The 15,028-nt window shown below is 44.1% G+C and overlaps 1 protein-coding gene across 1 annotated transcript in view; it reads left to right on the top strand.

The window, feature by feature from the left end:
* Positions 1-15,028, top strand: part of LOC124794753 (alpha-1,6-mannosyl-glycoprotein 2-beta-N-acetylglucosaminyltransferase) — a 234,771-nt gene that overhangs the window by 166,807 nt on the left and 52,936 nt on the right. The window contains 1 exon segment of the mRNA XM_047258368.1: positions 11,970-12,215. Within this exon segment, the coding sequence (XP_047114324.1) occupies positions 11,970-12,215 (246 nt within the window).

Here is a 15,028-nt window from a genome sequence, read left to right as displayed (position 1 = left end):
GTCAACAGATGGGGACGTTTGCAAGACAACAACCATCTGCACGAACAGTTCGACGACGTTTGCAACAGCATGCAATATCAGCTCGGAGACCATGGCTGCGGTTACTCTTGACGATGCATCACAGACAGGAGCGCCTGCGATGGTGTACTCAACGACGAACCTGGGTGCACGAATGACGAAAAGTCATTTTTTCGGGTGAATCCAGGTTCCGTTTACAGCATCACGATGGTCGCATCCGTGTTTGGTAACATACCAGTGAACGCACATTGGAAGCATATATTCATCATCGCCATACTGGCGTATCACCCGGCGTGATGGTATGGGGTGCCATTGGTTACACGTCTCGGTCACCTCTTGTTCGCATTGACGGCACTTTGAACAGTGGACGTTACATTTCAGATGTGTTACGAACCGTGGCTCTACCCTTCATTCGATACCTGCGAAATCCTACATTTCAGCAGGATAATGCGCGACCACATATTGCAGGTCCTGCACGGGCCTTTCTGGATACAGAAAATGTTAGACTGCTGACGTGGCCAGCACATTCTCCCGCTCTTTCACCAATTGAAAACGTCTGGTCAATGGCGGCCGAGCAACTGGCTCGTCACAATACGCCAGTCACTACTGTTGATTAACTGTGGTATCGTGTTGAAGCTGCATGGGCAGCTGTACCTGTACACGGCATCCAAGCTGTGTTTGACTCAATTCCGAGGAGTATCAAAGCCGTTATTACGGCCAGAGGTGGTTGTTCTGGGTGCTGATTTCTCAGGATCTATGCACCGAAATTGCGTGAAAATGTAATCACGTGTCAGTTCTAGTACAATATATTTGTCCAATGAATACCCGTTTATTATCAATATTTCTTCTTGGTGTAGCAGTTTTATTGGCCAATAGTGTATGTTGAAAATTAGATTGGTAGATCGAATATTTAATGAAGGTGTGCATTTTCAGCTTCTCGTGGCGTAATGGATAGTCCATTAAATTTCGGGCATGCAGCCGCGCAAATAAAATTTCGTCCACTTATATTTCGGTCGCGTATCGTCCGGCCATCCTCAGAGTGAGTCATATGACTGACGACAAGATGCCAAGCGCGGCCTTATATGCTCCACCGCGGCGGTACTGCGCTTGCTGGTCACAGATGCTGGTTGGCGTCAGAGAAATACGTTTACACATGCGCCGCCTGTGGCGAAGGCGTACAGACATTCGATTCGCTTATCGATGTACGATCGGCGGCGGTGACACCATGACGACTTCTCTGCTGTTTGATTACCTCAAGAGCCGGATTCCCTGCATTGTCCAAATTAAAACCATTATCTCTATTTAAATTATTAGCTAATCTAATCTCTGTAGCTTCCCTGAAGACAGATTCCCAAAAAGAAGAGGTGGATGTTAAAATCTTCACGTCTCTGTAATTCATGGAATGCCCTGTATCAATACAATGTTCGGCCACAGCTGACTTTAATGAAGATATTCGGAACAGAACAAGGAAAGTGTCCTGTCGGTTGATAGGACACTTCCTTAGGCATGAAGGAATCGTCAACTTTGTAAAGGAAGTGTGTGTGTGTGTGTGTGGATGGATTGTGGGGGGGAGGGGGGCTGTTAAAATTGCAGAAGGAGACCACGACTTGAATACAGTAATCAGCTTCATGTGGATGTACGTTGCAATAGTTACGCAGAGATGAAGCAGCTTCCACAGAATGGACTAGCGTGGATACTTGCATCAAACAAGTCCTCGGACTGAAGACCACAATGCTAGATAGGGTAGATAGAGTTCATTAGTTTATGCCTGGTGGAGAATCATCTCATCTTCTAGGCCTCGCACGACACATATTATAAATGACCGCACCCAACCTTCAGCAAGCGGTGGTTTCGTCCAGTCGCTAGTCTCTAAAATGTCCAGTAGGGTCTTCATCGTTCATTTGGCCTCGTCTGGTTATGAAAAACACTGAAAGGCGTTGGTGTGTGCCATACGACCCCAAGCACACGTTGCAGGACACCATGCATATAAGCATATCTGAAGTTTCATAGGTATATTCGAACGAGTTTGAGTTTTTTTGTTGTCAGGCGTATGCTTACAGGAACTTTCTCTGGTTGTGAGCAATACTACATCTTGTAGGATTACGGGATATTTCATTTTCTAAACATCTGTTGAACTACCAGGTTACTTCCCCCATTCCGCCAGAACGTTCTGCCATTATCCAGACTTGTTTCTTCCAGCCATGCTTCAGTTTATTGCAAAAAAAAAAAAAGAAAAAATCTGTTGATTTCACTGGGGATAGTTCGGAAGGAATGAGGATTTAGGGTTAAACATATGAAATGTATTCGCAGTTGCGAATATGGACTACAATCAGCTGTATAATGGAGTGATGACAATGAAAATTTGTGCCGCACGAAGACTCGAATACGGATTTCGCGAACGGGCGCCTTACCATTTGGCTGTCCGAGCAACTCACGGTCAGACCCAAACTTCCGTATGTCGTCAACCATGTGTCGACATCCTGTACTCGCACATCTATTATGTGTATTCCCGTATACGAGAGACATTTTACTTAAAGTTGCTATCTGGTGTCGGTGGATAAATACGAGATTGCAGTGCCTGTGTTATTCCGAATTACGACGTAAAGTCTTAACATCGTAGTTCGGAATAACACAGGCAGTGCAACGTCGTATTACGGTTAAGCGTCCCATCGACATGTAGGTGATTAGAAACGAAGCGGGCACAATCTCGGATTGGGAAATGAGTAGAGAAGAGAATCAGCCGCACTTTTTCAAAGGGACCATCACGGATTTACGACAATCACGTAAAACTTAAATATGGATTACCAGAGGGGGATTTGAACTGTAGGCCTTTTGAATACGAGCCCAGCGTCTTAACCAGCGCGACATCGTTCTATAGGATGGTTCGGATAAAATGAGCTAGTCGCATTCTTCTATATGTCTGCTCTAGAAGTCCTTCATGGCATACACTGCATCAGCATCGTGAGTTACGAATTACCGCGTAAAATGATGTCAGCTGTTAGAATATCACGCTGCCTTTGAGGAAGGTAAAACTCAAAACGTGCTGCAGGAAGCATTATGCAGTAATAAGTAACCCTTTGGACGCAATTACAAAGGACTTCACGTTTGTCTTGAGCAATAACCACCATTCGCTTCGGCTTCGCTAGTTCGTGACGACTCTTCAGACGAGAAGAGCAACTGTTTGCAGTGAAAGAACTAACACGATAGCGAGGCTGCGTTCTTCATGCCGAAGTTTCACGTACACTGACAGGCGTTTGTTCCTTATTCGTCGAACCGAAGAAATACTTTCGCTGATTTCCTGTGACTTACTTCATGGTCTACGTACGAAGCTTCAGGAACCAATTTGGCAACTATTTTTCCTTTACATATTTTTATCGGTAAATACGAGGCGCATCCAGAAAGTAAGTTTCCCGATGTTGTTACCTTTGAAATAGCACATTTTTAGCCGGGAAAAATCACGCATGCGCGACAGATCTATGACGTGACAGTCAAATGCCGGCCGGACTCGTCCCGCCTGGTGCCAGTACATAGGCAGCAGTGCCCCGAAAAGGTGTCTCTTATTCGTCCTCCCGCCACCTTCGATGTTCGGTCTATGATGTGGTTCCTTAACGCACAAAGCGCCCATCGAAATTTACCGTCAGCTCTGTCAGGTGTACAGGCAGAACATCATGAGCGTGCGTCGCTGGTGTATGCTTTTTTTCTAAAGTCGTCAAAGTGTCCATAATAAGGTGAGTGGAGCGGCAGCGCGTCCTGGAGAATCGTCACTTTACGATTACGGATATCAGCGCAATTTCCCGCAGGTATCGCTATCCTTGTTGCGTTAAACTGTCAGTTAGCACGTGCTATTCAAGAAATTGTGTGCCGGGTGGGTGCCAACCGAGCTCAAAACGAAACGCTTTGGGTCAGCACTGACATTTCTGTGGCGGTATCGTGATGATGGAGACGAGTTCCTCGACAGGATCGCCATGGGCCATGAGACGTGGATTTCTCACTTGACCCTGGAAGCCAAGCAGCGATCAAGACGAAATTCAAACAGAATGTGGCAGTGCAGAAAGGGATGTGCACGGTGTTCTGGGACAGGATGGGCATTCTACTCATTGACTTCCTGCCCAGAGGTGAAACAGTGAACGCTGACTCTTACTGTGAGACAATGCGACCTGCCATTCAGAGCAAGAGGCGTGGAATCACCACGTGTGTTGTGCTGCTCCGTCACAATGCTCGTTCGCATACGGCTCGGCTCACAGCAACTGTTTTGCAGGAGTTTGGCTGGGAGCTGCTTGATAATCCAGCGTATAGTCTTGATCTTGCTTCCAGCGATTTCCACCTTTTCTTGCACCACAAAAAATTCGTGTCCTCCAGCTAGCGCTTTCACAACGACAAAGAGCTGAAGACCACTGTCACACGCTGGTTCCATTCACAGGCGGCAGACTTCTACGACACAGGAATACAGAAGTTGATCCCAAAATATGACAAGTGTCTCAATTCTTTTACTATGTCAAAAAATAGCTCAAACTTTTCTGTACCTGTTCCCAACAAAATTTATCATGTAACTATCTTGCTTTAATAAAAAAGGGAAACTTACTTTCTAGATACACTCCGTATTATGTAAAGCAATATTTTTGGAGATAGACGTAGCCTAGCTCTGCAGCTGTGTCCTGCAAAAATTTATACATCAACAGCTATCATATTCCAGAATGAGATTTTCACTCTGCAGCGGAGTGTGCGCTGATATGAAACTTCCTGGCAGATTAAAACTGTGTGCCCGACCGGGACTCGAACTCGGGACCTTTGCCTTTCGCGGGCAAGTGCTCTACCAACTGAGCTACCGAAGCACGACTCACGCCCGGTACTCATAGCTTTACTTCTGCCAGCTATCATATTATTTCAAATTCATCAAATGGGCTACCCATGAAGGGTATACGAGTTTGGTCCCTACTATTTTAATAAAGCACGTTACGTGTAACGGTTACATCCTCACTATTTCATCAATGGTTGCAGTTATCAAAACACGGCCTTAAACGAATTACAGTTTGCAAATAGGAGAGTATCGTTGGGTCTCGTAACTTTTCACGTGCCGAATTATTGAGGTAATTGGATTTTTTCTGGAATATTCTGCCTTTTATCTATGACATTCAGTAGCGCGTGATGAAGAGTGTCGTTCTGTAATGCTTGTTACTGCGTGCCAGGATAATGAGAGTCCGAAACGCGCCGGCAGAGCGCCATTAGTTTGTGTTTGCGCGGCACTCGATGTTAATCTGATTTTCGCCGACAGACTCTGTCGCAGCGGTAGCACAGTTCCAGCGTGCTTTAACGAAATGTTTAACTGCAAACCCTATCAAGCGTTGTCTCATTATACTCCCATTTTCGAGACCTATCGAATTCCATCAGAAGAGTCCGCAGCTCGTGGTCGTGCGTTAGCGTTCTCGCTTCCCGCGTCCGGGTTCCCAGGTTCGATTCCCGGCGGGGTCAGGGATTTTCTCTGACTCGTGATGACTGGGTGTTGTGTGCTGTCCTTAGGTTAGTTAGGTTTAAGTAGTTCTAAGTTCTAGGGGACTGATGACCATAGATGTTAAGTCCCATAGTGCTCAGAGCCATTTGAACAATTTTTTTCCAGAAGTGCTGGTTCTGCAAGGTTCGCAGGAGATCTGTAAAGTTTGGAAAGTAGGAGACGAGGTACTGGCAGAAGTAAAGCTGTGGGGACGGTGCGTGAGTCGTACTTGGGTAGCTCAGATTGTAGAGCACTTGCCCGCGAAAGGCAAAGGCCCCGAGTTCGAGTCTCGGCCCAGCACACAGTTTTAATCTGCCAATAAGTTTCACACAGTTCCTAACAGTAATACTTAGCTTGTAGCGTTAAAGTTTTAACATAAGATTATACCTCTTAATGAGCAGATTATGACTGCATTTTAAATTTGGTCAATAATTACGCGAAACATTGAAAAATAACTTTTCGTTGCCCCTGGGAGCCGTTACGCAGACAGCCGGCAACTCATACTGGGTTACGGGATAGGCACTTAGTAATGTTATGTTCTAGAAAATTCTGCATGAGCAACATTATCAGGCGTACAGCAATAATGAAATAAAAGAAAGAAACAAAACAATAAATAAATGCAAGGTCAATAAAACTGCATTCTGTGTTTACGAACTTGAATGTACAGTCGTTAACCCGGAGTGAAATGGCGTTCCATTCTTCCACGAAATTTTTTGTGTCGTCGTTGCCATTGTAGAATCTTGTATCAGCGAAAGCAAGGAAGAGGATGTTGTTTGGTGGCCGGTATCCTGTTTCTACAACACAACTGCACACGTGTTAACAGGGTTCTTTATTTACCGGAACAGAAAGAAACTTATCTTTAAGCTAGTCCATGTGTTGTGGTACAAATTCTTCCGTAATAGTCCACGTTAGCCTCACTGCTGGTGAAATGCAAGTCCGTCAATGTATTCTGCTCTGGTCGCTATGTACTGATTGACTCTGAGATAGAGGCTGTGACTGCGACTGCGTCTCCGACTGCGACTGGGCTGACTGCCTGTGACTGATGGGCTGACTGGGCCCTCTAGTCCGCCACGGCGGTCTAAATACTGAATACTGGCAGTCGAGAGGGCTTTGGCAGATCGTTGCTTGCGAGTCTGTCTTTGGCCTCTCTCCTGATAGGCGCTCTTGATTCAGTGCCTGTTATCGATCTTCTTGCAACCTCTTTGCGGACTGGTGCACTGGTGGCAGCTTGCGCCAACACGAAATTAACAGACACAGTATCATGTATGGATAAGCAAATGTAAGCTGCAGTGAAATGGACAGGTTCTATGGGGGTCAAGTACCCGTATAGGAGACATCCGAAGTGTAGGTGTTCTGCTGTTCAACTGGTTAAGAGGAACAGGAGAGTCGCTATTCCAATACAAAAAAATGGAGAACCAACAAACGATGTGGACACCCGACTTCTAACGAGCTTGCCAATGTTCCATTGTGTGTGGAATCTTATGAGACTTAACTGCTAAGATCATCAGTCCCTAAGCTTACACACTACTTAACCTAAATTATACTAAAGACAAACACACACACACCCATGCCCGAGGGAGGACTCGAACCTCCGCCGGGATCAGCCACACAGTCCATGACTGCAGCGCCCTAAACCACTCGGCTAAACCTGCGCGGCAATGAGCTTGCATGATAAGCCTTGAAGGAGATGCCATCAGTGTCAACCAACTTGGACATCCCACCCATTACTGTGTGGAAAGCAGCCGCAGCCACACCTCTGCCACTTGCAGATTATGCAAGCTGAAATTCTTAATGACTCTTGATCTCACATGTCTCTAGCTAAGGAGTGCTGAAGAGCCTTAAGGACCATTATCATTTTCCTGCCCGTCTACTTTTCTCAGGTGAGGCCTGTTTCACCAGATACGGAATGCTCAGTAGTCTCCATATACGTACCTGCCTCGTAGACCCCCCCATGCTGCAGCTGTGAAGAGTGATCAAAATATACAAGGCGACAAAAGTCTTGGGATAGCGATATAAAAGGTGACAGTTATTGAACTATATGAAATAAAATCGCCATAACTTCTTAATGGGGTGTGTTAGGATGTCCAGGCAGCACGGTTGGGTGCAGTGCATGATGGGAAACGGGTTCAAATGGCTCTGAGCACTATGGGACTTAACATCTGAGGTCATCAGTCCCGTAGAACATAGAACTACTTAAACCTAACTAACCTAAGGACATCACACACATCCATGCCCGAGGCAGGATTCGAAACTGTGACCGTAGCAGTCGCGCGGTTCCAGACTGAAGCGCCTAGAACAGCTCGGCCACACCGGCCGGCGCGCATGATGATAATTAGTATGGTTTGGTGTAGCGACAAAGCCCACTTTCATTTGGATGGGTTTGTCAACAAGCAAATTTGGCGCATTTGGGGACTGAGAATCCGCATTTCACGCCGGCCGGTGTGACCATGCGGTTCTAAGCGCTTCAGTTTGGAACCGCGTGACCGCTACGGTCGCAGGTTCGAATCCTGCCTCGGGCATGGATGTGTGTGATGTCCTTAGGTTAGTTAGGTTTAAGTAGTTCTAAGTTCTAGGGGACTGATGACCTCAGTAGTTAAGTCCCATAGCGCTCAGAGCCATTTTGAACCGCATTTCACGATTGTGAAGTTTCTTCACCCTCAATGTGTGAGTGTGTGGTGTGCAATGTCCAGTCACGGAATAATATTATTTCTTGATGGTACAATGACTACAGAACGGTACGTGAAGGTTTTGGAAGACGATTTCATCCCCATTATCCAAAGTGTTCCTGATTTCGACAGGGTGTTGTTCATGTAAGACGGAGCTCGACCCCTTCGAAGCAGAAGAGTATTTTGTGTCCTGGAGGAACACTTTGGGGGCTGCATTCTGGCTCTGGCGTACCCAAAAGCCACTGGCAAGGGCCCCGATTGGGCGCCGCATTCTCCGGATCTGAACACAAGTGACTCGTTTTTGTGGTACTATATTAAAGAGAAGGTGTGCAGCAATAACTCCAAAACCATTGCTGAGCTGAAAGCAGCCTCTCAGGAGCCATCGACAGCAGGTCATGCAGACTTTCGCAATTCGTCTGCGCCAGATCATCACCAATGATGGCAGGCATATCGAACATGTCGTAACCTAAATCCGAATATCTGTTGTGGCGTTTGCATGTTGAATAAAGCGTGTGCACGCCGTAGTTTGTAACTAATTTACGTTTTTTGTTTTCTGCATCTAGTTCAATAGTTGTCAAGGTGTAGACTTACACAGATGGCGGTGGTATCGCCTACACAAGGTATAAAATGTCAGTGCAGTGGGTGAGCTGTCATTTGTACTCATGTGATTCATGTAAAGAGGTTCCTGACGTGATTATAACAGCACGGCGGGAATTATGAAGGCTGTTCGGAAAGTAAAGTCCGATGGGACGCGAAATGGAAATCACAGCTAAAATCCGATGAAGCGTTGCACATGCTTGTTGGCCAGTGTCTCTAACATATCTGTCGATTGCGTCACGTCGCTCTTCTCAGTTCTGAGCGCACAGTGAGCGCGTAAAAATGTCTAGAAAGCAGTGTCTTCCGCTAAGTACGAGGGTTGGAACTTTAATAGTGGCAACTAATTATTTACAGCTCGTACAAAATACATACATGTTTCAAAGTTTTACTGACCTTCAAAGCAGTCACCAGTATTGTGTTTAACCTGTTGCCAGCGATGTGGAAGTCGTAGGATACTCTTAGCAGTGCTAGTTGTGATGACAGTTCGAGCGGTGCGGTCTATTGCGCGACGAATTTGTAGCAGTTCTGAAGCGAATGCCGTGAAGTGTTTCCTTCAGTTTAGAAATCGAGTTGATCACACAAGGGCTGCTGAGACTGAAGAGGGTCTCACCGCCAGCGACATTATTCGAAACACACCAGAATTGTTTGAACAGATATGGCATAATTTCGTTCAACGATATCTGCCTGCGTGGAAGTTGGAGAACACCACTGTGAACAGCTATTGTTAATGTAGCTCCCTCTGCAAGTCGTGCAAATATGCAGAGTGAGCTATTTGAGATAACAAAATATCTCAAAAACTACGCATCGGATTACAGTACGGAAAAATGCTTGTTCAATATTTTTAAGAATGCTTTATCAGTGTTGATCCTCCCTTCAGTGCTCCACCCACAGGAGGTGGGGCGGCGAAGAAGCTTCGAATTCTTGAACAGAAACACATCATTCTTATTGTATTATAGATTCGCGTTCCATGGAAAAAAAATGCGTAATTTTTGTATGTAACACTTTTATCGTTGTATGTATGGTGCTCTATTGACAAATAACACAGTTGTGTTCAAAAACGATTATTATCTCGAGAAAGATAAAAACTGTAACGAGACGGTTTCAGTAATGGTGGAAAGAAACTTGTTTGAGGTGTGTCCTCTAACCTGAAACCAACGGGATGTTGTCGTGAGGTGTGTCTCTACCTCTCACCAACGGGGTAATTGTTTGTAAGTATTGTTTCACAATAAGAACTAAAAAATCTCACCATCCACTTTGGTGCATATATTTATCCGCACATGGGTGATTCGAAACGACTGATAAATATTTCCGATGTAAACTGTTGCATTAGTGTTAACGCCGAATCATGTTATCGCGCGTTGTCTGCGCTTCATAAACTTCGCTCCTCAACTAACCCACCAAACAACAGACAGGTGAAGCAAGAACTGGCGATGTTCTAGGCCAAGATACAAGACCGCCTCTTCCGGTCGACTGCCGATTGTACACGCGATCTAGTACTTTGCGTGCTGCTACAGAATAAAGTGCTACACAACCATCATGTTGAAACGACACTGTTTGTTGTAAGTCTGCAGGCAATATGGGAATTTGTCCTCAAAGGATTTTCGATGATTATCAGCATTTAAGGTGCCATCGATAAAGAATAGAGCATTGAGTTTGTCATCGTCATTCACATACTGGTTTATGCAGAGAGCATCCTTCACTGGTACAAACAAATGGAAGTCGGAATGTGCGAGTGCTGGCTGTAGGGTGCATCAGCAAGAACACTCCAATGAAGTTTTGTGAGCTCTTCTCGGGTGTGCAGACTTGCCAAACGTCCAGTTGATCAGCGAAGTGCTTGATTGTGATCCGTCGATCACCTCGAATGAGAGTGTCCGCACGCTCCAACACTGCAGGAGTCGCACCTGTGTGCGATCGGCGGGCAGGCGGGATATCAGACAGGTTGCTTTTGATCACTACCAAGTCTGGAGGCACCTACGAATATCTGCGATGCTCTGGTATTCCGCCAGAAGTAATTCAATGACAGCTCTCTGCTTGGAACGCACTCTGTTACAGACGCCATTTTGAAGGCTTCGTACAGCGGAACTTCATGAAACTGTAGGGACTGAACTGGGAATATTCCACGATGTCTCAGAATAAATTCTGCATTTTTTCAACCAAATTGGCCGAGAAAAAAAGTGTTGCATTACTTATTGAAGCCCCCCCCCCGTATTTTTCGAAAGTCTTGTGCTAACGTAAAATTTTTAGGTGTGTCCATTGATGAGAGATCAAATTGGAAGAAACACATTGATGACCTGCTGAAACGTTTGAGTTCAGCTACTTATGCAATAGTCATTGCAAATTTTGGTGATAAACATCTTAGTAAATTAGCTTACTACGCCTATTTTCACTCATTGCTTGCGTATGGAATCATATTTTGGGGTAATTCATCACTGAGGAATAAAGTATTTATTGCACAAAAGCGTGTAATCAGAATAATAGCTGGAGTCCACCCAAGATCATCCTGCAGACATTTATTTAAGGATGTAGGGATATTCACAGTAGCTTCTCAGTATATATACTCTCTTATGAAATTTGTTATTAACAACCAAAACCAATTCAAAAGTAATAGCAGTGTGCATAACTACAATACTAGGAGAAAGGATGATCTTCACTATTCAAGATTAAATCTAACTTTGGCACAGAAAGGGGTGAATTACACTGCCACTAAAGTCTTTGGTGACTTACCAAATAGTATCAAAAGTCTGACAGGTAACCAACACGTATTTAAGAAGAAATTAAAAGAATTTCTGAGTGACAACTCCTTCTACTCCATAGAGGAATTTTTAGATATAAATTAAGAAAAAAAGAAAAAAAACAAACAAAAAATATAAAAAAAATTTAAAAAACAAAAAATAAATAAAGTTGTTATATTAACTTAATTATGTTGTTAAATTAACTTAATTATGTCATGTATTGGAAAATTTGACTCGTTCCACATCATTACGAAATATCGTATTCATGATCCATGGAACTAGTATTAATCTAATCTAATATGGTTGTGGACATGCAGCCCCATAGTCGTCCAGCAGTTTTTTAAGCACCCAGCAGAGACATACTGTAACAATTGTTTTCAGAGTGCGTGACTGATGCGATGCGCCAGCTGTTGCCATCTCCTTTTGTGCTGCGCCCTCGAGCTGAACGACAGGTGTGTGGGTCCGCAGGTGCTGCACAAGTTCCTGACGCCCAAGCCGCGGCGCAACGCGACGGTGGCGGCGGGGGCGGCGGCGGCGGCGGCAGGCACTGCAGCGAACGGCAGCGCGGTGGCGGCGGCGGCGGGGCTGCCCGTCCCCAGGCCCAACATCTCCGACATCCGGCGCAGCATCGAGCGCTACAACGAGATGCAGACCATCCACAACGAGGAAGTGTTCGGGCCTGTTCAGAATGACACGCTCATCATAGTCGTGCAGGCAAGTCAGCAGACTGGATGAGTCCGGTCCTTCTTCTTATCATCGTTATCATCATCATATATCATCTTGTTGTTGTTGTGGTCTTCAGTCCTGAGACTGGTCTGATGCAGCTCTCCATGCTACTCTATCCTGTGCAAGCTTTTTCATCTCCCAGTACCTACTGCAACCTACATCCTTCTGAATCTGCTTAGTGTATTCATCTCTTGGTCTCCCTATACAGTTTTTACCCTCCACGCTGCCCTCCAATGCTAAATTTGTGATCCCTTGATGCCTCAGAACATGCCCTACCAATCGATCCCTTCTTCTAGTCAAGTTGTGCCACAAGCTCCTCTTCTCCCCAATTCTATTCAATACCTCCTCATTAGTTATGTGATCTACCCATCTAATCTTCAGCATTCTTCTGTAGCACCACATTTCGAAAGCTTCTATTCTCTTCCTGTCCAAACTATTTATCGTCCATGTTTCACTTCCATACACTCCTTACAAATACTTTCAGAAACGACTTCCTGACACTTAAATCTATACTCGATGATAACGAATTCCTCTTCTTCAGAAACGCTTTCCTTACCATCGCCAGTCTACATTTTATATCCTCTCTACTTCGACCATCATCAGTTATTTTGCTCCCCAAATAGTAAAACTCATCGCAAATTCAAATTAATTTCGAAATGGTTGAGGAAAGAAAACAGAAAAAAACCCGTGACTCCCTCTCTGTGACAAGAAAATAAGACTTAACGGCTTTAGAAAGCTGCTTATACCTAGGGCTCAGGTGGTCGACAAAATGCTAGAATGTTAATGTAGGAGGGAAAGAATACAGCACAATTTAATATGGAAGTAAGTGAAAGTTTAGGTTAGAACAAAACAACATGAAACTGCTAATGTAATATTAAATTATATAAACCTGATGATGGGCTGTGGAAACTGGTTGTTAAACAAAGAAATTTTCTCAGCAGCTGTTGCTGATAATCTTAACATTCTTCTGATATTAAATCTGTTGGTGCAGTAATTTAAATTCTGAACAGTAATAGCCCATTACCTCAGTGTTTTCGAAAAATTAAACTGTAGTAACTCTGTACCTATGCTAATAATAAAACTGTAAAACCGTCCCATCTGACCACTGAACAGATTTGCCAATAACTAATGGTGGATGATGTAAGGAGTGTAACAGAATACAATAAAACTATTTTTTTAAATTTTGTCTATATGCACAGATGATATGAGATTAGCTAGGTGCAACTTAGAAGCTTTAGTCCATCAGAATCGGATCACGGGAAAAAGATACCTGAATTTAAAGTTTTAGGAGAATGTTCCGCTTAGAAGTTCGATGTTTACCCCAGTGTCATGGTCATCACGACGTAGTGCACCAAACTACCAATCCATGGTACTGTTCGGTTATTTTTTATCTCAGTGACAGAACTACTTTCGGACGCATACATCAGGGACAGAATAAAGCGCCGCAATCTTATCATTACGAATAAGACCTAACGTTGAATTTACGTTGCTATGATATAAGGATTTACTGATTTTGCTTTGTGCACTGAAAAATTAACGAAACTACTTTTCTTCTTCCGATAAGTTTTATTTATACTTGACTTCTTGATTTTAGAAAAACGAATTTATTGAATTTGCTTTGTGATCTGGGTGGCTAATTATTACATCGTGATTTCATTTTGTTTACAGATACAAATGCCTAGGAAACATTCGAGTCTTTCTCAATACACTGGAAAGGCTAAAAGACTACACACACACACTCCTCGTCTTGCTTGAGACTCTAGTCCTATTTTTACCAGGGTCATTCAATAATTAAAGAGACCAATTGGTCTGCAGAATAAAGCATTATTTTTAAAAACAATACTTTTTCTACTTTTCAACATAATCCCTTTGAACATTTATGCATCTGATCCATCGGGCTACGAGCTTTTTTATTCCCGCTCCAAAGAACACTTATCTTGATGTTTGAACCAATTTCCCACAAACTTCACGTCCTCGTTGTCCTGGAACCTCTTCCCACGTAATACCCCCTTCAATGCACCAAACAAATGGAAATCACTAGGCGATAAACAAGGACTGCAAGAGGGATGAGGCTGTCACTTCCCAGCCCATTTTGTCGATGGTTTCACGGGTTACTTGAGCATATGAGGACGTGCGTTGTCTTGCTGAAGAATCACACCTCTCCTCTGAGGTCCACGACGTCTCTCTCTCATGTCTGGTTTTACCTTGTTTAAAAGCAAATCCGAGTAGTATTGGTTGTTCATTGTGCACTGCTCTTCGAGATAATCACAAAAAACTGTACCTTCAGCACCCCAAAACACCGTCAACATGACTTTTCATGCTGATGCTTGGGTTTTGAATTTTTTCTTGACAGGTGGGTTGGTGTGCTTCCACTCCATGCTTTGTCCTTTTGATTCTGGCTCATAATGGTGAACCCAAGTTTCATCACAAGTTAAAATTTTGTTGAGGAAGTGCGCACCTTCTCTTTCATAACCTTCCTTTAGTTCTGTGCACACTGTCAATCTTGTTTCCTCGTGTAGCCGCGACAACTCTTTTGGGACCCATCTTGCACATGTTTTGCGGTACTTCAGCTTGTCACAGATAATGTTATGAACTGTGCCAGTACTAACTTGAAACTTATCAACTATCATTTTCACAGTCACACGGCGGTCGGCACTAATAATGTCATCAATTCGACTTTCAAGTGAGGGAGTTGAAACTGCAACTGGTCGGCCAGTACGGTGTTCGTCAGTCACTGAGTCGCGATAATTTTTTAACAGCTCTACCCACTTGTAAAAATTTGCACGATTCATACAACCTTC

The sequence above is a fragment of the Schistocerca piceifrons genome, chromosome 4, assembly GCF_021461385.2.
Source record: "Schistocerca piceifrons isolate TAMUIC-IGC-003096 chromosome 4, iqSchPice1.1, whole genome shotgun sequence".
Lineage (NCBI taxonomy): Eukaryota > Metazoa > Arthropoda > Insecta > Orthoptera > Acrididae > Schistocerca > Schistocerca piceifrons.
The sequence above is the reverse complement of the archived record's forward strand: the minus strand, read 5'-3'. Positions and strand labels throughout refer to the sequence as shown.